Raw genomic sequence first — 21,157 nt, 5'->3', positions numbered from 1 at the left:
AAAAGGTTTTTGATTTGCTGAACTGAGTTATTGAGTCATTAGTCCTGATCAGCTTTGAGTGTTAATAACACTAAAGGCCTCCCAAGTTTCACCCCGGTGTGGGCTCTCGGGTGGGGGAAGTGCAAGACCAGACCAGAGCTGGACCAGACTAGGCGTGGAGTTCATGGGGGTTGGGCTGGGCTGCTTGCATGCATAGTGCTACTAGGCGGGACAAGTGGATTGCTTATTACTTAGTTACAGCGGCAGTATCAACAGGAGAGTGTTCACCCGTCTTTTATATTTAGTTATCTAACTAATCTATGGAAAAGCTGGTCAGTTTACAGTGCACTGACTGACGTACTGGACATTCTCATTTTACGTAAGGGATTTTGTACTCATTGCCACTTTTTTAGAGAGTGGGATGCAAATACGATTTTGAGCGGGGCACAACTAGACCTGAAATACTTCTGGGTAAGTCTTCCATGAATGAATTGTGTGTGGTATGTTAATATAGCTTCCAGTTCATACTGTAACTTGCATGCTATGTATTGGCGTCTGACTAGAATGTTCGTATGTATTTAGTTAGCTAGCTAGTTAGCTGACTTGCTCCCCGCGCACACTGGAGTATGGAATCAGTGAACTACGACTGAAGTCTGTATGTGAGCTAGGCAAATAGGCTTCAGATGGCTAGCTGTAACATAACCCTACCATAAACATGATCCAGCTGTGTGTATCTAACGCTACAAAGGTTTATCTTGTGAATATTGAGTAACAAAGTTGCTATTAGGTAATTAGCTATCTACGCTTGAACCCGCGCGCTATCAAATGGCCAGTTAGTTTGCTAGTAGTCGTATCTCATCTGTCAGCCTTCTATTGTGGACAAAGTAAGTTGTAGCTATAGCTGCTTTTCCTGTTTCCGAAGTGTATTACACACTTACGGTAAGGTGAATTTAACCAGCGTGTCATGAATGTATGTTAACAACGTTCAATGTTGGGGTTGCATCAGTGGAATGTTTCAGTCCGCCGCGCCAACATTTCAAAAAATATATTTACCTGCGCGGGACAGCACGAGCTTCCCACGCGGCGCTTCCTGCTGCTTCTGATTGGTCGATAGTTTCCTGAGCACTCCGCCATTCGATAGAATCTATGTCAGTTACCGCCAAGCGTCAGGACCTGTTTTGATTAGATTTGTGTTCAATATTGATTACATGAAGAGGAAATAGGAAGATAACTCTTTAATTTGTATGTGGTTGTCAGAATGCTGTCACCCAGTAAATATAATGCAGTTAAGAAAAGGTAATTTATACAAAGCGAATTATTTTGCGAATGTATTTTTAAGAAGGAACTTGGCTAGCAATGTAGCAGTGTAATATAATAATAATAATATCACTAGGCGCATCCTCACTTTGATCAGTAATGTAGCTAGCTAGCACTAACCAACCCTTTCTTTTGGATTGGTCTATAGGTGGAAAATGTCAAGCGCTTTGCTTGAGTGCCAAAATCTGAGCCATGGAGATCAACTTGTATCTGACTCCAAGGTTGGTGTCTAGTTAGCTGGCAAATCCTAAACTAAGTCTAAATATTTGTAGTAGACGCTCATGTTGTATTTTACAATTTTTTTATAATTAATTTTGATCACCCCATTGTCAATAAATAAAATGTTCTGTACATGATGTTCAACAGAGTAAAGTATTTATAGAACCTCACGCACTGATGAAAACACCAAGGAAAATATCTACAGAATACCAAGGAAACATGGGTTCCCTTACCACTCCCACTAAAGGAAGAGAAGCAGGACTTGGTGAGCCCTGGACTCCAACATCAAACTTGAAAATGCTGATCAGTGCAGCCAGCCCTGAGATCAGAAACAGGGAGAAGGAGCTGTGTGTGGACAACCCCGAAGGAGAAGAAACCATGGAATTAACAAAGGTAAACAATTAGTTTCACATAGGCAAAATAATTTGACTTGTGTGGTTCAAAATCTCATATGTGTCGGTTGATTTTAATCATCTTTGTTTTTGTGTCAGGATGCAGAACTAGGGGAGGAAGTAGAAAAGCAGATTAGCAGGAAAGAGAAGAGTTTGGGTTTGCTCTGTCACAAGTTTCTTGCTCGTTACCCTGATTACCCCAACCCTGCCCTCAACAATGACATTTGTCTGGATGATGTGGCCACAGAACTGAGTGAGTCCTATGTGTCTTTGCTTATTACTCCTAACTTTACAACTCTTAACTTTATCACTTCCTCCAATTGACAAAACACCCACAATGCCTTTCTCTGACTTACTGTGTAAATGTGTGGTTTGGGCCAGGCGTGGAGCGCAGGAGGATCTATGACATCATGAATGTTCTGGAGAGCCTTCACATGGTCAGCCGGCTGGCCAAGAACCGCTACACGTGGCGTGGACGCGCTGACCTGCCTCAGACACTGGCCAGGCTAAGGCTGGTGGGAGAGAAGCACAGGTACGGCCAGCAGATGCAGCAGATCCGCCAGCGCTGCCACGACAAGGAGTTCGACTTAGAGGGCGAGGAGAAGGAGAACGAGGAGGTGGTAGACCTGGAGGAAGGAGAACAGGGACCGAAGGAAATGTTCTTTGTGGAGCTTCCTGGAGTTGAGTTCAGAGCAGGTGAGACATTTGAAGCCCTGCTCTACTTGTCATACATCAACTCTGTCATATGAAGTAAGGATGACCAGTTGTGATGACTTTTTTGTGGTTTGCATCCCCCCCCCCCCCCCCCCGTGTCTAGTATCAGTGAACAGCCGAAAGGACAAGTCTCTGAGGGTGATGAGCCAGAAGTTTGTCATGCTGTTTTTGGTGTCCCAGCCTCGGGTGGTCAGCCTGGAGGTGGCCGGGAGGATCCTGATCGGAGAGGACCAGGTCGCAGACCAAGACAAGAGCAAGTTCAAGAGTGAGTATGCTGTTCAGAAGAACCTTCGAATACAGAACCTCAGAACGCTGGGATGTACTGCAGGGTGTGAAGTTCCACGTGACACAGGTGTCATGGCGTCGCTCATCTGGATCTCTTCCTCCTCACTGGCCCCTTCTGGGGTTCCAACCAGGGTCCTCTGACTCACACAGGAAACTACAACCATAGCATAAACATTTAGTCATTTAGCAGACGCTCTTATCCAGAGCGACTTACAGTAAGTACAGGGACATTCCCCCTGAGGCAAGTAGGGTGAAGTGCCTTGCCCAAGGACACAACATCATTTGGCACGGCCGGGAATCGAACTGGCAACCTTCAGATTACTAGCCCAATTCCCTAACCGCTCACCCACCTGACTCCATTAGCTAGCCACGCCCACGAAAAGCTAGCCATCACATGGCAAGGGTTGGCGGTATTTATACTGAGGAGAGAGTTCAACCCAATTCACCTTGGTTGCACATGTTCACGGGATATTTAGTGTGGCTAGGTTTGTGTGCATATTTTTAGTCAAAGAAGTGGACTGTGATTCTAACATTTGTGTGTTTACAGCAAAGGTGCGCAGGCTGTATGACATAGCCAACGTGCTGCGGAGCCTGAAGTTGATAGAGAAGGTTCATGTGACGGAGGAGAGGGGGAGGAAGACGGCATACAAGTGGACCGGCCCTGAAGACTTCCCTAGCGTTGAGGGTGTGTACTGACCAGACCCAAAACACTGCCAAATAAATCTCTGTGAATGGTCTATAATATGTTTTAGCAGTTAAAGTTGTGAAATGTCTCTCCCTGCTAATTAATGGTACTATCGTGTTCTGTTGTGTCTCAGATGTCGAAAACCTAACTTCATCAAACACCTCCACAACAAAGCGGATCCTGGAGTCTTGTGCATCGGTGGATAACTGCACCAAAAATCTGTTCTCCTCTCCCGGGGCCAAACGCACCTTCACCAGACACCCCTCCCTCATTAAACTGGCCAAGAGCATCCAGGAAGACCGGCGGAAGATCAACTCTGCTCCAACCAGCCCAGTCAGAGGGCCCCTGGGTGAGTCCTGGAGATATACAGCTGTGAGCTGGTGGTGTCTGGAGGATGTAGCTGAAAACTAAAACCTGCTTCTGATTTTCAGATGGTTCCTCAGGAGGCGGGTTCTTTCCCAGCAAAATGGCTCAGCTAGCCGCCATCTGCAAGATCCAGCTTGACAAGCAGTCTATGTAAGTCATGCTTACCTGCTTTTTTAACCTGTCCATCTGTCTTTGTGCTTGTTTGTCTTTCTGGTCAACTTCCTGGTCCTTGTCCTTGAGATCCAACACTGAGGTGGGGAGGCTGGGGGTAAAGCTTAGTGGTTAGAGCATTTGACTGCAGATCAGGAGATCACAGGTCCAAATTAAAAAATTGAAATTAAGTTTTTTACTTGGTGGCACTGGATGAAATGATAAAAAATGAAAAATGATGTTATAGATTTATTTAGCTTTAGTTAGCTCCCTTATATTATATATATTTTGACACAATTTCAGGAGCAAAATAGTCGCAATTTCAAGCACTGCCCCTGTACATCACTTTGAATGAAAGCTTCTGCTGAACAGACTATGTCTCTTTTCAGGGAGGTACAGCACACCTCTAAGCCTACCGTCTCCAAGGCAACAGCACCCCCCCCAGAGCCGGGGAAGTGTCTGTCGGCTCCTGCAGCCCCCAAGACCCCAGCGTTGATCCCTGCCGAGCCCCCCTCTGCCCCTCTCCCCCCGAGGGTGCAGTACCCCTCTCAGGCTGCGGGGTCGCTGTCCTACCAGTGCTCGCCCCTCATCCCTGTCCTGCTGCCCCAGCACGGAGGGCCAGCATCCTATGCCCTGTACATGCACCCCTCCTCCCTCCGGCCACACCCCCTGGCTCGGCCACAGCCCACCAGCCTGGCAGTGCGCTCCATGACGTTCGAGGACAGGCTGGGACGCAGCCCGGGCAAGGCCCCGCCCGCCCGCCAGTCGCCAGCCGCGTCCCCCCAGCCCTCCAGGGGTCATGACCCCGGCAGCCCTGCGGCGCTGAAGCGGGCGTGTGCAGACAGAGACACGGCGTGCAGCCCCTGCAAGACCAGGAGGGGCGACCCCAGCTGCAGGGTGAGAGACCTCCACACAGTGATATCAAACAACATCATAATATTATATCATAATGTCAGCGCTATCTTATCCTGATATTGGTTTTTTTATCACAGAGGCCAGTAACCAACAGGAACAAGCAACATGAACCTGAGACTGAAGAACTCTACAGTGTCTTTAACTCTTCCTCTCTCTTTGCTTCTTTCTCCTGTCTTCTTCCTCGGCATCCTCCCCTCTGCTGGTGCAGGATGCGTCTCCTAAGCTGTGTGAGATCCTACAGGCTCGTCTGAAGGCTCGTCGTGGCGGTCTCCTACCCAGTCGCCCCTCCCCCCGTGCCCTCCACCTCGACCCTGAGTTCCTCAACACCCCTGGCAGCGCTGCAGCCAATCAGGCGCTGGCGCAGAGTGTGGAAACCTTCCTGGAGAAGGAGGAGAAGGTTGCAACATCTGACAGCGAAGCGGGCCTCACCCCTGTCAGAGCTGTTCCCCTGACAACCGGAAATATACACACAGAGGTACATTAACACACACACAGATACAAACCCACACCCTAACCAGAATGTTGATCCACCAACATGGTGTGTGTGTTGATGGTGGTGTGTGTGTCCAGACTCTGGTCCCTACAGGCTACCTGATCCCCCTCAGCCAGCAGGCTGTCCTCAGCCCCAGAGAAGCAGGCTGCCCCAGCAGCACGGAGGGTAGCAGGACCTCCACCCCCACCTACAGCATCTACCACACCCCCACCGCAGGTACCCACACACACACCTACAGCATCTACCAAACCCCCATTGTACTTTCTATATTTACTATTTGTTTGTATGCTGAATGAATGAGACAGAAGTGTTTTCAGTTTGACTAAACATTGTTCTTTCTCCATGCCAGGCTCCCAGCCTCCTCCGATGCAGGAGTTCACCCCCACAGGCCTGCCCCCCTCCAGGGCCCCCCCAGCCTCCCCCTTCCACCCCCAGGGCCACCACACTCCCAGCCCCGCAATCCTCAACTTCACCTTGCAGAACCTGGGTCTCATCCCCGGACCCCCCCAGGCCCACACCCCCGAGCGGGGCCCCTCCCTGCCCAGCCCCCGGCCCCCCCATCTGAGCCTCCCCCAGAGAGGCATGGTATTCGTGAGACCCATGTCCCCCCTGCCGGTCCAGCACGCCATGCCTGGCCAGCCCCTCACCTTCATCAGCCTCCAGCAGGTAAGACTGCTGTTTGCTTCTTTGTCTTGGTGTTGTCTTTGAGTGATAATGGAGTAATCATCTGTTCTGCTGTATGAATATCATGTGGATGTAGAAGGCCGGCTTAAACAGTGGTACACGCTGACTCAAAACAAACACACCCACACAAGCAGTTCCTGGCTTTGCAAGATGTCAGCCCGTAGTGGGTGACATCATCCAGTGCTGAGGCTGCAGCTGGCCGGGCCTCAGGCAGCCATGTTGACAGGAAACACCGTTCCTAACGTGTTGTTAACGTTCCCTCCTCCCCCTCAGCCCCTGCTGACCACGCCCAAAGGGAGGAGCCTCCCCCAGCACAGCTTCTTCCATACCCCCGTCTCCCTCTCCCCGCTGGCTACCGTGGTAACCAGCGGTAAAACCGTTTACGTTCCCCAGAGGAGGCTGGAGGTGGAGGACAGCTAGACGAGACGCTGCTGACCTGCCGTGTGGGAACCATCTGACTGTATCACAAGGGTACTGTATACCTTAAGACTGTCTAGTTTTAATATCCAGGAGTCTCTAAGGCCTCCATATCTGTATGTGAACATGTTGTGGAAACATGTTGGTGCTGTTTGACTGCTAGCTCCAAATATTGCCCTGATACAGCAGGCTAACTGCTAACCCTGGAGGTCTGGAACACAATAGACTGGAGCTTACTGTTTAATTACGACAACTTGACTTTTGATACTGGTAAAGGGTGTGTAATGCCAGTGGGTGATAGGATCTGGTGGTGGACTGTGGTTCAAAGGAGTGGATACATGTTTGATATTAATTGAAATTAAATCAATCACAAACTGCCAAAACGTTTCATGCTCTGCAAAATGGAAACAGATTCCAAGAGTTGGGTTAGGGTTGAGTTGGGTTGAGTTGCCATAGAAAAGAATTGCAATTTTTCCTCAATCTACAGTATTTACCTCCAAGACTTGATGACTGAAAAAGAAATGTTTGATTGGAATGTTTTATAGATTAATATTTTCATGTCAGTAAAACATAGTAACTTTACACTTTTGCACATTGTACATGTTAACTGTTACCCTTAAAAAAAAAAAGATTTGTTTTTTAATGCTGATGTGAATGTACGGGAAGGCTTCTTAGGCTAATCAGGAAATGTTGATTGGACATTTTAATTTATAGGAAGTGTACTTTGAGCATTACATTTCTCTGAGATGTCATTGTAAATGTGAAGTGGTAAATAAACTATTAATATTGTTTACATGTCTATGGTTTTACAACTGTTTTACCATTATGAACCACAAAGGCACTCTGTACAATCATAGATCATTAAAATGATCTAGGTGTGATGGTACACCTGCCTTTTATTTGAACTCACCTGCAGTGAGTACTCCTGTTCTCACATCCTCTCACACCTTCCACCCAGAGCACAGCAGCTGCCCAATCAGCAGCACTCTGAGAAGGGCCTGTTGTTCCATGCCTGAGTGAGGACAGACAGAGAAATGAATCGCTCCACACAAGCCCTGTCTGTCCAGCCACGCCCACAAGCCCTGTCTGTCCAGCCACGCCCACAAGCCCTGTCTGTCCAGCCACGCCCACAAGCCCTGTCTGTCCAGCCACGCCCACAAGCCCTGTCTGTCCAGCCACGCCCACAAGCCCTGTTTGTCCAGCCACGCCCACAAGCCCTGTCTGTCCAGCCACGCCCACAAGCCCTGTCTGTCCAGCCACGCCCACAAGCCCTGTCTGTCCAGCCACGCCCACAAGCCCTGTCTGTCCAGCCACGCCCACAAGCCCTGTCTGTCCAGCCACGCCCACAAGCCCTGTCTGTCCAGCCACGCCCACAAGCCCTGTCTGTCCAGCCACGCCCACAAGCCCTGTCTGTCCAGCCACGCCCACAAGCCCTGTTTGTCCAGCCACGCCCACAAGCCCTGTCTGTCCAGCCACGCCCACAAGCCCTGTCTGTCCAGCCACGCCCACAAGCCCTGTCTGTCCAGCCACGCCCACAAGCCCTGTTTGTCCAGCCACGCCCACAAGCCCCCAATGAGAATAGGTGCGTTCCACTTCATGCAGCGCCGGCGGCGCCGACAGCCGGCTGCAGACGGATGCCTTGAAGCTGAGAATGCCATTGGCTGCTTCAAGTCAGCCGGGCTGCAGGCGACGCCGGCGCTGCATGAAGTCGAACGCACCTATTGTGACATGGATCCCGCTTCGGATGCCAACAAGCGGGATCTCTGGTCGTAGTCAGTCCTTCACTAACCAATCAGCATTCATTAGCAGAATGCTAGCGTGTTATGGGCAACAACGACTCACCCTGTAAAAAATCAAAAGGACATAAATACTCGTTCATTCAACTTTCGTTTTATAATCCATGTTGAACATGCAAAAACTACAATCAAATCTGAGATTTCTCAACGACAATCAGGCGAAAGACAAATTTAGCCATTTAGCTCCATAGACTCCCATTCATTTTGGACTCGACCGCGATGACCCCCAGTGGAACTCTGGTGGAACTGCAACAAAATTCGGTACATAATAGAGAGTGGACAGGCTCTGCTTTAGACAGGCTCTGCTTGTACTTTAGGAAAACGCGCGCAGGTTTGTGACGTTTTGACTGTTGCCAGAGCCATAGAAAAAGAGCGACACTCGCATAGAGATTACTCCATTGTAATCGAAGAATGCGGAAGTAATGCGTGTCATGGGGTCGACCCATAGTTCCAACTGTATAATTCCATCATTCAACCCAATTTATTTTCACTGAAAATGTCAGTGTTTCTAAAGCGTTAGCTGGTAAATTTATCAAATTTCTGCATTGTTGTCATATTTCAACTACTTCTTACCAATTTAGTACATTTAAATTTAGTAATCTCTTAATAATACATCTGATTACAATGAATGCTATTTCAACTAGATAACATGGCTAGTTTGTATCCAGCAAGGTTGTTCCTTGGTTAATTCAGTCATTACACAGTTTGTTAGGTACTGTACTGTAGTGCATCAATGCAAATGACCAATGACAAGGTGATTAGATCAAGAAGCAGCAGTGGGGATGACCACAGTTAAAAACATTTAACTGCAGGTATCTTATAACTTTAATACTCATACTACGGTTGCTTGCAATGTCCTAATACTAAAATTACTTCACAGGTTTTTGGAATTGTCAGTAGTGGTAAGCCACTATCTGTTTCCACAAGATCTATGTGTTACCTCTCCTGTGTGGCCACACTGTCTATGTGTTGCCTCTCCTGTGTTTCCACACTGTCTATGTGTTGCCTCCAGGTAACATCATAGAGCTTCCCTGTTCCCAGGTGCAGCTCCACACCTGGTGTGATCAGCTTATCCAGTAAGAACACACTCCCACCATCTCTGACAGGACATCCACCTTTAGTTTTAGTTTCAGCATATCAAACACCTTTCCTAATACCCCTGGTTCCATCTTTATAATATCAGGGAGAAGAATCTCCATGTCCTGAAGCAGTTTGTTGCATGTTAAGCCAGGAGCAGAACGGAGTGGTCTGGCCTTGTTGACAACAAAAGTCCTGCTTTCATCCTCACAACCCCCCCCCCCCCTCCCCTATTTGTCATGGACCCCAGGGAGGGAGTATAATGGCTTCCCCCCATCGTGTCTCAAGACCAGGTCCCTTTCACCCCAACCACATTCCATTTGCAACTTTTCCACCTTAAAAAATGCAAACACATCCATCTGCTCCATATCCTAAAGAACTCCCCCCCCCCCGAGTGTATCATTTACATGTGTGGGAACGGAGGCGAGTGGGCAGAAGGGTTGCGGTTTTCCACACAGTTTATTGTCAGACGTTCATCTTTAGCCATTGTGTCCCTCGGTGGTGCTAGGGTCCTGTGGAGACTCAGACAAAGAAGAGAGGGGGCCTTATCCCAGAGAGAGAGAGAGAGAATCCTTATCCCAGAGAGAGAGAGAGAGAGAGAGATCCTTACCCCAGAGAGAGAGATCCTTATCTCAGAGAGAGAGAGAGAGAGAGATCCTTATTCCAGAGAGAGAGAGAGAGAGAGATCCTTATTCCAGAGAGAGAGAGATCCTTATCTCAGAGAGAGATCCTTATTCCAGAGAGAGAGAGATCCTTATCTCAGAGAGAGATCCTTATTCCAGAGAGAGAGAGAGATTCTTATTCCAGAGAGAGAGAGAGATCCTTATTCCAGAGAGAGAGAGAGAGAGAGATCCTTATCTCAGAGAGAGATCCTTATTCCAGAGAGAGAGAGATTCTTATTCCAGAGAGAGGGAGAGATCCTTATCTCAGAGAGAGAGAGATCCTTATTCCAGAGAGAGAGAGAGAGATCCTTATCCCAGAGAGAGAGAGAGAGATCCTTATCACAGAGAGGGAGAGCGAGACAGAGAGGGGTAAAAGGACACCCAGGGTCAACGAAGTGTGTTTAAAACCCTTGTGTTATCTTCGGGTCATTCTGACCCATCAGTCATTGTGACCCACCGTCGTATTGCGACAACTTTACCGCATACAAAAACAAAGTGAAGCATTTTCTTTTAACCGTTGGGCTGTCTCAGACCCCCCACATTGCAAAGGTTAAAATAAAATTATTTTTATTTGTTTTTGTATTGGGTAAAATTGGGTAAACACAACAATGGTTCGTTATGAACCTTTGGGTCATGTGACCCGAAGGCAGCACAAGGTTTAAGGAATTTAGTCAATCGAAGAAGGAGGCTGTTAGAGGCTGTTAGAGGCAGTTAGAGGCTATTGGAGGCTGTTGGTGGCTGTAAGATGTCTTGTAGGCTGTGCTGGTTGTGTCTGGGGATTTGAACCTCTACAAGTGGCACCTGCGCAGCACGGAAGACAAGACACTCATCTTTAGTTTTCACTGTTAGTAGGTAGTACTGCAGCTGCCCTTAGATCTTTAGTCATGTTGTTTAATTGTAACTTGTTTAACTACATTCTCTTATGGTTCTTGCCTTTGGCACTTATTTGGTTTTTCACAATGTATGCTTCATGTTTGGCTACCCGCAATGTTTTGGGGCTATCTCGTTGTTATGATCAGTGACCTATGCACTTTTGTAAAGCTCTCTCTTGGAAGTCGCTTTGGATAAAAGCGTCTGCTAAATGCATAAATGTAAATGTAGTCAAAAAGGATTCCTGGACAATGCGCTATGTGTCTACAGTGTATTGATATGATTGTTGAAAAAGTATTTTTGAAAAAAGTTTCCTTTTTTTGAAAGGTTGAAAAATATTCAACCTCGAAAAAAAAGTTTGGAAAGGTAGAAAAAATATATTAAAAAAGTTTTGAAAAATATTAGCAAAAAAGTTGACAACATTTCGAAAGATTGAAAAAAAATTATATAAGAAAGTTTTGAAAACAGTAGAAATGGCTGCTTTTTACTTATGACGTCAGAGCCCACACTACTTTAACTTGAGTGAAAAAGTGTAGTCAGTACTTCAACTTTTACCAGAGTACTTTTAAACATGAGTATCTGTACTTTTACTTGAGTGAAAGATGTGTACTTTTGCCATCTCTGCTGCCCGGTTATACAGTTTTCCAAAATAGATTTGAAAGGTTAAAAAAATATTTTTGAAAAAAGTTAAACCAAGACTCGTTACATTAGTTTAAATCTGCATTTGGTGGCATGATTCTTATTTTTATATATTTTTTATTTTATATTTAAATTGTTGTATTCTTAGATTGTTTAGTTCTTAGAAACAGTTAAACTTTTGTACTTTTACTTAATTTAAGATTCGTATATGTTTAGTGTTTTACCACCCTGCCACAGTAAATTCCGTGTTTGTATAACATATATGGCGAATAAACCGAATTCTGATTCTGATGATCAATATAATTTCTTGGCATTGTGCCTTTTTTCATTTCCTGGTGCCCAACAAACGTAGCTTGTCACGAAGCTACCATGGAAAAAAGGGACGTTATGGATGAGACAGAGGAAGTTGGGGATGTCGACATGACTGAAAATAGAGACATTCCTGATCACCCTATCTATAGTGTCTTTTTGAGGTCCAGTTACCAGCGAGACACTAAAACGGTTAGTAGTAATGGCTACTTTTTACTTAGGTATATGTCAGAGCCCACACTTATTTACTTTAACTTGAGTGAAAAAGTGTTAGCTAACTGGTGTTACTTCTACTTTTACCAGTCTTTTTAAACATGAGTATCTGTACTTCTACTTGGGTGAATGATGTGTGTACTTTTGTCATCTCAGGTGTATTTACACAGGACGTTGCCCGGGCAACTTCCCGTTTGCCCTCCTCGAGTCAAAGTGCCCCTCCGAGAAAAATAATAATAATAGTAATTTTAAACAACTGCAGAATTTAATGTAGACCTAGATTTTAAAAATCGCCACCCGAAACATGCCCTTCAAAATTCCTGTGCACGCCCCTGGTCACAGGTACATGATCTCCCTCACGCGTCCTAGCTGGGGCTCAGACTCACGCAAACATCTCATAAAACATCGCTTCAGCCGCAGTGGGATGCATGGCAAAAATAATGATATTCACTCAGGTTATACTAGTAATAGCCCACATTCTAAAGTATTTAGCCCAAATCAACCCAAACTAGTAAAAAAAGGGAGGATGTATGTTTGTAAGTGAGAGAGAGGGTCTGGGGGTGGTCTAGACATTCCCGTCTATCTCGCACACGCGCACACACGCACGCTCAGCCTCCGCTTTTCATTCGAGGAAAAAAAACATTAAGCGAAGCCTCTGACGCAAATTTTCAGCGTCTTTAAATTACATTTATCGGTCATTTTTTCCCCTTCTGTTCGTTTGAATATATATATTTTGTTTACAAATATAATTAGCGCGTATTGTTTCTTTAACCGGACAACTCGTGGATCTGAGGATTAGAATAGCAGAATCTGGGACAAAGCCTGAGAGAGAAAGGTGGATTTCGGATCTGATGTTTGTGAGTCACGGCTTAGAAGCTCTCCTTCGTGAATCATGGAAATGCTACGTTAGTCAGTAAGGTACATATGGGAACTAATGTTGTAATGTTTATTCAGAAAAAATATTTGGTTTACCGAAAGGTAGGCTAATTCATGCACCGAATATTATATTGGCGACAGCAGCTACCCTAGAATGTATTTTATCCCAAACTCGGACAGTAGGAGCATTATTAGAGGAGAAAGGACACGCGCTGACAGAACCCTCTCGCACTGTAGTCCTGTCCCACTTCAATGTTTACATGCTATTCATCTAGCAGACGCTTTTATCACAGACACGCAAGTACATCAGAGAATACAGGATCAATTCTAACAGGATTTCAGAGGTTAGTGCCAAGGAACGGTTTGTATTTTAACCAGACACAGTGCAACGACATCACACCCACTACAATGTTAGCCTACATAATTCTGATAAGACAAGTGCAGCAATAACAATAACATCTGAAGATGCAACATCGTTAGCGGTGCAGTGCAAGGTAATACATACATGTTTAATGTACTGTATTACATACAGCCGAGCTTCCACTGAAGTGTTGATGACTTAAAGTGTGCTGGATTGAATGGCTGCACTTTGGCTCAGTTATTGCGTCAAATTAATTTCAAGCATCTGTCTGACCGTAATCCGCGGTAGAAGTTTACAAGACGTACATTAATATTTTTCCCCACATCCGGTGTTGACGTGTTGCCCTGTCCCTGCTCGGTAACTGTGTTCCGAAGCCCATCTTTATTTTACTTTTCATGTGTTTAGAAATAATTTTGACTCAAAGACTCAAATGATAATCAACAATTGTGACAATTTAAATATTACGGTCCACAAAAATGCTATATAATATGGACAAAGATTCACAGATCCTATGATGTGTGAAGACATCTCTCTTTTTCAAGACACTAAGACTTAGATTTTCGAAACATCTAAGCAAGTTCTATACTTCCAGTGTGACCCGCACTCTCTAGATATGCGACAGACTGGGTTTTATACAAAATAACCTGAATCAAACCACAAACCCACTCAGTCAATAAAACAATTTACTGGTATGACACAGTGTTTGAGATGATCTCCATACATTTAATCCAAATTATGTTTTTATATGTCATGGAGCATCATACATTTAATTTCTCTTTTCTATCTCCTTCTTACTTAGTAGTAGACCACGTCTATCCTCTTTTTATTGAGTGGGAAAAAAACATAAAATATATTCAAAATTATGATTATATTGTGTACTATTTACTCCAGGCAGGATCTGTCCAGACCAGTCTCTAAATGAAGAGCACCAGACATGCAGTGTTCCTGGAAGGCAGTGATCGTTCTGGCCTTGGCCTCCATCGCCATCCAATACACCGCCATCCGCACCCTCACTTCCAGGCCCTTCCAGCTGTGCCCAGCGCCCAGCTCCCAGAGCTGTGGGCCGGAGGGGGGCATGGACATGGAGCCCTCCTTCGAACGAGGAGCTGGGAGTCTCTGCGAGGACCCCCCCTTCCCCCACAGCGCTTCCCGGAGGACGCACATTCTGGTCCTGGCCACCACGCGTAGTGGCTCCTCCTTCGTGGGCCAGCTGCTCAACCAGCATCAGGATGTGTTCTACCTGTTCGAGCCGCTCTACCACGTCCAGACGGCGCTCGTCCCGCGCCTCTCCCACGGCCGCTACGCCGCAGAGCGACGCGTGATGCTGGGCGCCAGCCGCGATCTCCTGCAGAGCCTGTACGGCTGTGACCTGGCTTTCCTGGAGAGCTACATCCAGCCCGCGCCGGTCAACCACACCACGGACCGTCTGTTCCGGCGCGGTGCGAGCCGAGCGCTGTGCTCGCCGCCCGTCTGCCACGCCTTCCAGCCGAGCAACGCCAACGTGGAGGAGGGCGACTGCGTGAAGAGATGCTCTGCCCTCAACATCAGCCTCGCGGCCGAGGCCTGCCGGGAGCGACACCATGTGGCCATCAAGATCGTCCGTGTGCCGGAGGTGGGAGACCTGCGCGGCCTGGTAGAGGACCCTCGGCTCAACGTGAAGGTGGTGCAGCTGGTGAGAGACCCCCGGGGGATCCTCTCGTCCCGGATGGAGACCTTCAGGGACAGCTACCGTCTGTGGAGGGTGTGGAGGGCCACAGGGAGGAAGCCCTACAGCCTGGACGCCAGTCAGCTGACGGTCGTCTGCCAGGACTTCTACAGCTCCGTATCCACGGGACTCAGCCCTCCTGCCTGGCTCAGAGGGAGGTACATGCTGCTGCGCTATGAAGACCTGGCCAGGAGCCCGGTGGTAAAAACCAGGGAGATGTACGAGTTCCTCGGGCTGTCCATGGACGAGAGCGTGGAGGGCTGGATCAGAGCCAACACCAGAGGCAGCAAGGAGATGGCGGCGGCCAAACACAAGTATGGCACTGTGAGAGACTCAGCGGCCAACGCAGAGAGCTGGAGACTGAAGCTGTCCTACGACATGGTGGAGCACACCCAGGCAGTGTGCCAGAGGACCCTGCAGCTGCTAGGATACAGGGCTGTTAGGACAGCAGGGGAGCTCAGGAACTTGTCTGTTTCACTGGTGCAGGACAAACGTGTTGTACCTTTTTTGTAACAAAAGAGAGTTCTGGATTGCTATTTTTATATATTTATAAATGTTGCCTTAATTATACAGTTTCTATTCAATGTGTTTCTTTGTCTATTTTACATTCTTACAGTTTAGATTTTGTTGATTTAGCTGATGCTTTTATCCAAAGCAACATCCAGATGCACATAGAAATAAAGCAGCTGATCTCAGAATCAGAAGTGTTGAGTTCTACAGTATTTCAAAGGTTAGAGTCAAGAAACAGACTGTATTTCTGAGTCACTTTGCAAAGTAATCACCAATATTTTCAGATTTGCACTAAACTTGAGAAATCCTTAAGTTCTCTATTCATTTATAAAGAGCACAAAATCTATGATTTAAGGACAAATAATTAATAAATCCATAAGTTTATATCATTGATGGATTTTAATTATGCAAAGAAGTACCAGTGTCCTATGGCAGTGCCAAGTCTTTCTCAACAAATGTCTTGCTGTTCAGGTGAGAGTTGGAGCCTCTTGTGATAGCCTTGGCTCAGACCAGCTGTGTGATAGCCTTGGACAAGACCAGACCAGGTGTGTGATAACCTTGGAATGTACCAGACCAGCTGACTGATAACACTAGACTGTACCATACCAGGTGTGTGATAACTTTGGACTAGACCAGACCAGCTGACTGATATCCCTGAACTAGACCAGCTGTGTGATAGCCCTAGACTGGACTAGACCAGCTGTGTGATAGCCCTGGACTGGACTAGACCAGCTGTGTGATAGCCCTGGACCAGACCAGCTGTGTGATAACCTTAGACTATGTCAGACCAGCTGTGCATTTAACAGTTAGCTTTAAACATTTGGCATTATTGTTAAAACAACAAAGAGCCTGTCCTTGTGCCGCAGCACAGCTCACTGTAGATGATCCGAGGCTTTGCAGGCAGCCTTCCCTCAGAGCCATTCAGGGGTTATGAAGCATTAATGAAGATGTATTAATTGATTAATGAAGATTAATGAAGTTATAATATAAATATTAAGCCTGCACAAACCTTCAGATTACAGCTACAGAACAGGAATGTGTCATAATTGGCTATGCAGGATAATTATCTGTATTAATTTGTTTGTTGTGTTTAATATAGAGTAGTCAGAAGTGCCTCCAAAAACACTCACCCATGAACAATGAATAGCACTTGCAAAACATAACCAGGTCTGATCAGAGATAAAAGCATCCAGATGACATTACTGTGTTTCTAGGTCAGATAAGCATTACCGGGGAGAAGGGTGTTGCACTAAAGAAGATCCCTGATAACCAAGATCCCATGATGCTTCTCTGGAACAGGTAACCCTAACAGGTACTAGAAGCTCCCTGTATTCTCCTCCTACACCCCCCCTCTTCCCCCCCTCTCCCTTTCTTTACCTCTCTCTCCTTCCCACCCTTTATCTAAATCTGTAAACACATCAATAATCACCCACAAACAAAACATCCTTGGTAATTTTTTTCACAGTTTATTACTAAAATAGGTTTCTGGTTGTGGAGTTACGCTTGCGAGTGTATTTGGCTAACAGGATGTGTGTGTGAGATGTTCTCTGGTCGGAGTCAAAGACGAGAGGGGGGTGAGGACGAGAGAAGGTGTAGAGAATGAGAGGAGGGGGGGCTAGCCGGTGAGGGGTGGGGCTAGGTGGTAAAAGGGTGGGCCTATGTGGTAGAGGTGTGGGGCTATAGGGTGAGGGGCGGGGTTGGGGTGAGGGGGGGGCTAGAGGGGCAGGCCTGGGGGTGAGGGGCAAGGCTGGGGGTGAGGGTCGGGGCAAGGCTGGGGGTGAGGGTCGGGGCAAGGCTGGGGGTGAGGGGTGGGGCTAGAGGGGCAGGCCTGGGGGTGAGGGGCAAGGCTGGGGGTGAGGGGCAAGGCTGGGGGTGAGGGTCGGGGCAGGGCTGGGGGTGAGGGGTGGGGCTAGAGGGGCGGGGCAAGGCTGGGGGTGAGGGGCAAGGCTGGGGGTGAGGGTCGGGGCAGGGCTGGGGGTGAGGGGTGGGGCTAGAGGGGCGGGGCAAGGCTGGGGGTGAGGGGCAAGGCTGGGGGTGAGGGGCGGGGCAAGGCTGGGGGTGAGGGGCAAGGCTGGGGGTGAGGGGCAAGGCTGGGGGTGAGGGTCGGGGCTAGAGGGGCGGGGCTAGGTGAAGCGGATGCGGCGTATGGAGCCCACCGTGCTGCCCTGGCCTCCCCAGTCAGAGGAGCTGTTATAGTCTCGCTTCTCCAGGACGTAGTGAGGCCCTCTGTAGTTAGGCTCCTGGTACACCACCCAACTGCACACACACACACACACACAAAGGGAGAGGGGTTAGGAGCATGTGTGTATGTGTGTATGAGTGTGTGTTGATGTGTGTATGAGGGTATGTGTGTGTGAAACTTACGCTCCCCCCAGCACCCTGATGGAAGCAGCTCTGTTGAGGCTGTGTCGGGTCATGAGGTTGGGGATGTCGTCTTGGATGTCCGTCCTCCTACCAGAGAAGCTGGCTCTCTCAAACAGCTGGGCCTTGGGAGGGTTGGTGTCCTGGGGCACACACACACACACACACACACACACACACAAACACAAACACACAGACCCATACACACACACACACACAAACACACAGACCCATACACACACACACACACAGACCCATACACACACACAAACAGTGGTGAGACAAGGCTAAAGCCTTCAACCTCTTTCCCTCAATACAGTGGAAATTATTCAATGATGAGTGAGTGTGTACGTGTATATGTGTGTGTGTGTGTCATACCTGCTTCACAGCACGGACAGAAGCGATATGGTCCATCTGAGCGCACCACTTGTCATAGCAGTTGTACTCGCCCCTGTCGTTCATGTCCCACAGGTACTGACGACCCCGGAAGCTGTCCTGTTCGTAGCCCACCCATCTGGAGGGGTAGATATCCTGCTTTTATTTATATTCTTTACACCATAACTTTAAATTCTATAGAAAAACTGCATGACGAACAGATCAATTGCCAGTAACATATTTAAGTAATTAGGATGTTTTAGGAAATACTTTGTTGTTGAGAAATTAAGATAAGACAGCCTGAGAAGGCAAAGGACAGGTTGTTTAGGGAAAATAACCCACAACTGTAAATATGCGAAAAAACTGTCTGATTACTGTTTAGAACTTGTATTTGCAAAGCACTCATGCAAACAATCAATAATTCCAACTTATTTTAAAAGATAGTGTGAGGTACATGCTGGCTGTTTGAGGTACATGCTGGCTGTGTGAGGTACATGCTGGCTGTGTGAGGTGCATGCTGGCTGTGTGAGGTACATGCTGGCTGTGTGAGGTGCATGCTGGCTGTGTGAGGTGCATGCTGGCTGTGTGAGGTACATGCTGGCTGTGTGAGGTACATGCTGGCTGTGTGAGGTGCATGCTGGCTGTTTGAGGTGCATGCTGGCTGTGTGAGGTACATGCTGGCTGTGTGAGGTGCATGCTGGCTGTTTGAGGTGCATGCTGGCTGTGTGAGGTGCATGCTGGCTGTGTGAGGTACATGCTGGCTGTGTGAGGTGCATGCTGGCTGTGTGAGGTGCATGCTGGCTGTTTGAGGTGCATGCTGGCTGTGTGAGGTGCATGATGGCTGTTTGAGGTACATGCTGGCTGTGTGAGGTGCATGCTGGCTGTGTGAGGTACATGCTGGCTGTGTGAGGTGCATGCTGGCTGTGTGAGGTACATGCTGGCTGTGTGAGGTACATGCTGGCTGTGTGAGGTACATGCTGGCTGTGTGAGGTGCATGCTGGCTGTGTGAGGTGCATGATGGCTGTTTGAGGTGCATGCTGGCTGTTTGAGGTGCAGTGCTGGCTGTTTGAGGTACATGCTGGCTGTGTGAGGTGCAATTCTGGCTGTTTGAGGTGCATTGCTGGTTGTTTGAGGTGCAGTGCTGGCTGTTTGCAGCCAGGGGGCGAACTCACGCTCCACTCTCCACCTGCACAGAGTTGCATCTCTCTGGGAAGTTCCTCTCGCTCAGTTTCTGGCAGTCAGAACTCAGATCCAGGCGCCGGCCGGCAAAGTTCCTCTGTTCAAACAGGGTCACCTGACAAGGACAGCCTCAATGTTGGTTATCAGATACTCCACAAGCCCCCACCACATCACCAAATCAAGCCCTCACCACATCACCAAATCAAGCCCTCACCACATCACCACATAACCGCTCATGGGGATGAATGCAAGTCTCTGGGTCACACACACACATTCCATAGCTCTTTGCAATTAAAATATGTGAGTTTAAATTGTAGTGGATTCATTGATCTGTAGTTTCAGGTAACTTCCCCTGGATGACCAGCCTATGAGGGTTAGGGTTAGACTCACCAGCCTATGAGGGTTAGGGTTAGACTCACCAGCCTATGAGGGTTAGGGTTAGACTCACCAGCCTATGAGGGTTAGGGTTAGACTCACCAGCCTATGAGGGTTAGGGTTAGACTCACCAGCCTATGAGGGTTAGGGTTAGACTCACCAGCCTATGAGGGTTAGGGTTAGACTCACCTTGCCACTGGACCCGTAGAAGGCACGTTGGAGCACAGACCCCAGCTTGCTGCAACAACAGGAGAACAAGGCTTCATTAAACACACACACTGCACATGGAGGCACTAGATATACAACCATATGGACACTTCCCACGATCATTTAAACCACCTGTTTGATATTGTCCAACTAGTAGTAACAAAATGTGTATTTTATTAGTCTTGGCCCAGCAAAAGTCAAAGTTCAAAGTACTACTACTAATTAAATTTATGATCAACTTTAGATTCTTAGCCTGAACACAACACCAATGGTGATGATTCATAAATACAAATGTTTTTTGAACTTTTGCTTTTGTTCTGCCAAGACTAATAAAATGCAATTTTTGTCATTAATCTACCTATAATGAAAATACAAAATTGGAAGTGTCTTTCATTTTCTTTCACTCCCTCAATTTAATGATGTGTGTTTGGGCTGTTGTAGAAGCAGTGACAGAATGAGGAGAATGTCAGACTAGAGAACAGAGAGGGGTGAGGTGAGTGGTGAGGTGACAAGGTCCAGATGGTGCCACCATGGTGCCATTAGGGTCAGGGTAAACATCCCGTCACACAGAAATGGGCCGCCATCCCTCCCTCCCATCCCCTGCACCCCACCCCCCCTCCTCCCCTGGTTCCTCTAGCGCTCCACACATACCTGGTTTGTTGGGCTAATCCTGAGACTTTAGCAAAGATGTTCATGTCAGCTCTGCCCGGACAGGAAGTTGTCCCTTAAATACGACAGGGATCCAAGCGCTGGGGACATGCTAGAACACTCATATGCTTCTGTTCCACTATCGCCAGGACCCTTTCATATGCTAAACACAGCTCCGGCCCCCCAGGTGCCCCCCCAGGCCCCCACCAGGCCCCTCCTAGGCCCCACCAGGGCTGAAACGCAGCAGGAACAAAACACCTAGAGGGATCACAGAATGAAATGCACACGTGACAGACATGCATGGGCACATGCTAACACACGCACAAACTACAATAGGAGTGCACACACAGACCCACACAGAGACAAGAATGCAGAGAC

The 21,157-nt window shown here is 47.7% G+C and overlaps 4 protein-coding genes across 8 annotated transcripts in view; 3 read left to right on the top strand and 1 right to left on the bottom strand.

The window, feature by feature from the left end:
* dis3l (DIS3 like exosome 3'-5' exoribonuclease) overlaps positions 1-21,157 on the top strand; it is a 208,260-nt gene that overhangs the window by 163,985 nt on the left and 23,118 nt on the right. The gene's annotated exons all lie outside the window — the stretch shown is intronic.
* Positions 172-7,409, top strand: e2f8 (E2F transcription factor 8). Of its 3 annotated transcripts, XM_062470688.1 has the most exons (15): positions 172-311; positions 395-450; positions 1,445-1,517; positions 1,663-1,908; positions 2,007-2,160; positions 2,289-2,603; positions 2,725-2,886; positions 3,454-3,591; positions 3,725-3,940; positions 4,023-4,107; positions 4,497-5,004; positions 5,231-5,497; positions 5,593-5,731; positions 5,865-6,181; positions 6,473-7,409. In XM_062470688.1, the coding sequence occupies exons 3-15, from the start codon at positions 1,452-1,454 to the stop codon at positions 6,617-6,619; spliced, it is 2,760 nt and encodes a 919-aa protein (XP_062326672.1). In that variant the 5' UTR covers positions 172-311; positions 395-450; positions 1,445-1,451; the 3' UTR covers positions 6,620-7,409. The 3 variants fall into 3 exon arrangements, with proteins under 3 accessions (XP_062326672.1, XP_062326671.1, XP_062326670.1); XM_062470687.1 differs by having other exon boundaries at positions 187-450; XM_062470686.1 differs by lacking the exons at positions 172-311; positions 395-450 and adding an exon at positions 1,101-1,275.
* On the top strand, positions 12,806-15,688 carry LOC134028011 (carbohydrate sulfotransferase 1-like). 2 transcript variants are annotated; one of them, XM_062471311.1, is made up of 2 exons: positions 12,806-13,100; positions 14,311-15,688. In XM_062471311.1, exon 2 carries the CDS (start codon positions 14,354-14,356, stop codon positions 15,635-15,637), a length of 1,284 nt encoding a protein of 427 aa, XP_062327295.1. In that variant the 5' UTR covers positions 12,806-13,100; positions 14,311-14,353; the 3' UTR covers positions 15,638-15,688. The 2 variants fall into 2 exon arrangements, with proteins under 2 accessions (XP_062327295.1, XP_062327296.1); XM_062471312.1 differs by lacking the exon at positions 12,806-13,100 and adding an exon at positions 13,121-13,402.
* Positions 17,451-20,930, bottom strand: crybgx (crystallin beta gamma X). Of its 2 annotated transcripts, XM_062470713.1 has the most exons (8): positions 20,783-20,930; positions 20,114-20,162; positions 19,543-19,664; positions 18,374-18,509; positions 17,999-18,138; positions 17,755-17,890; positions 17,686-17,702; positions 17,451-17,461 (listed from the first exon to the last, which is right to left on the bottom strand). In XM_062470713.1, exons 1-6 carry the CDS (start codon positions 20,824-20,826, stop codon positions 17,758-17,760), a joined length of 624 nt encoding a protein of 207 aa, XP_062326697.1. In that variant the 5' UTR covers positions 20,827-20,930; the 3' UTR covers positions 17,451-17,461; positions 17,686-17,702; positions 17,755-17,757. The 2 variants fall into 2 exon arrangements, with proteins under 2 accessions (XP_062326697.1, XP_062326696.1); XM_062470712.1 differs by lacking the exon at positions 17,451-17,461 and having other exon boundaries at positions 17,671-17,890.

The sequence above is a fragment of the Osmerus eperlanus genome, chromosome 10 (genome assembly GCF_963692335.1).
Source record: "Osmerus eperlanus chromosome 10, fOsmEpe2.1, whole genome shotgun sequence".
In the NCBI taxonomy this organism is placed as follows: domain Eukaryota; kingdom Metazoa; phylum Chordata; class Actinopteri; order Osmeriformes; family Osmeridae; genus Osmerus; species Osmerus eperlanus.
Note: the sequence above shows the minus strand (reverse complement) of the source record. Positions and strands in the feature narration are given on the sequence as shown.

What these genes read in the sequence shown, in the direction of transcription:
- e2f8 (XM_062470686.1), top strand. Translation starts at nt 1,238, where the DNA reads ATGCTGTCACCCAGTAAATATAATGCAGTTAAGAAAAG. An exon ending in CAGCTTGACAAGCAGTCTAT is followed by an intron (nt 4,108 to 4,496) that starts GTAAGTCATGCT and finishes GTCTCTTTTCAG; the next exon opens with GGAGGTACAGCACACCTCTA. An exon ending in CTACCACACCCCCACCGCAG is followed by an intron (nt 5,732 to 5,864) that starts GTACCCACACAC and finishes TCTCCATGCCAG; the next exon opens with GCTCCCAGCCTCCTCCGATG.
- LOC134028011 (XM_062471311.1), top strand. Translation starts at nt 14,354, where the DNA reads ATGCAGTGTTCCTGGAAGGCAGTGATCGTTCTGGCCTTGGCCTCCATC.
- crybgx (XM_062470713.1), bottom strand. Translation starts at nt 20,826, where the DNA reads ATGAACATCTTTGCTAAAGTCTCAGGATTAGCCCAACAAACCAG. An exon ending in GGATTAGCCCAACAAACCAG is followed by an intron (nt 20,163 to 20,782) that starts GTATGTGTGGAG and finishes CTGTTGTTGCAG; the next exon opens with CAAGCTGGGGTCTGTGCTCC. An exon ending in ATCAGGGTGCTGGGGGGAGC is followed by an intron (nt 17,891 to 17,998) that starts GTAAGTTTCACA and finishes GTGTGTGTGCAG; the next exon opens with TTGGGTGGTGTACCAGGAGC.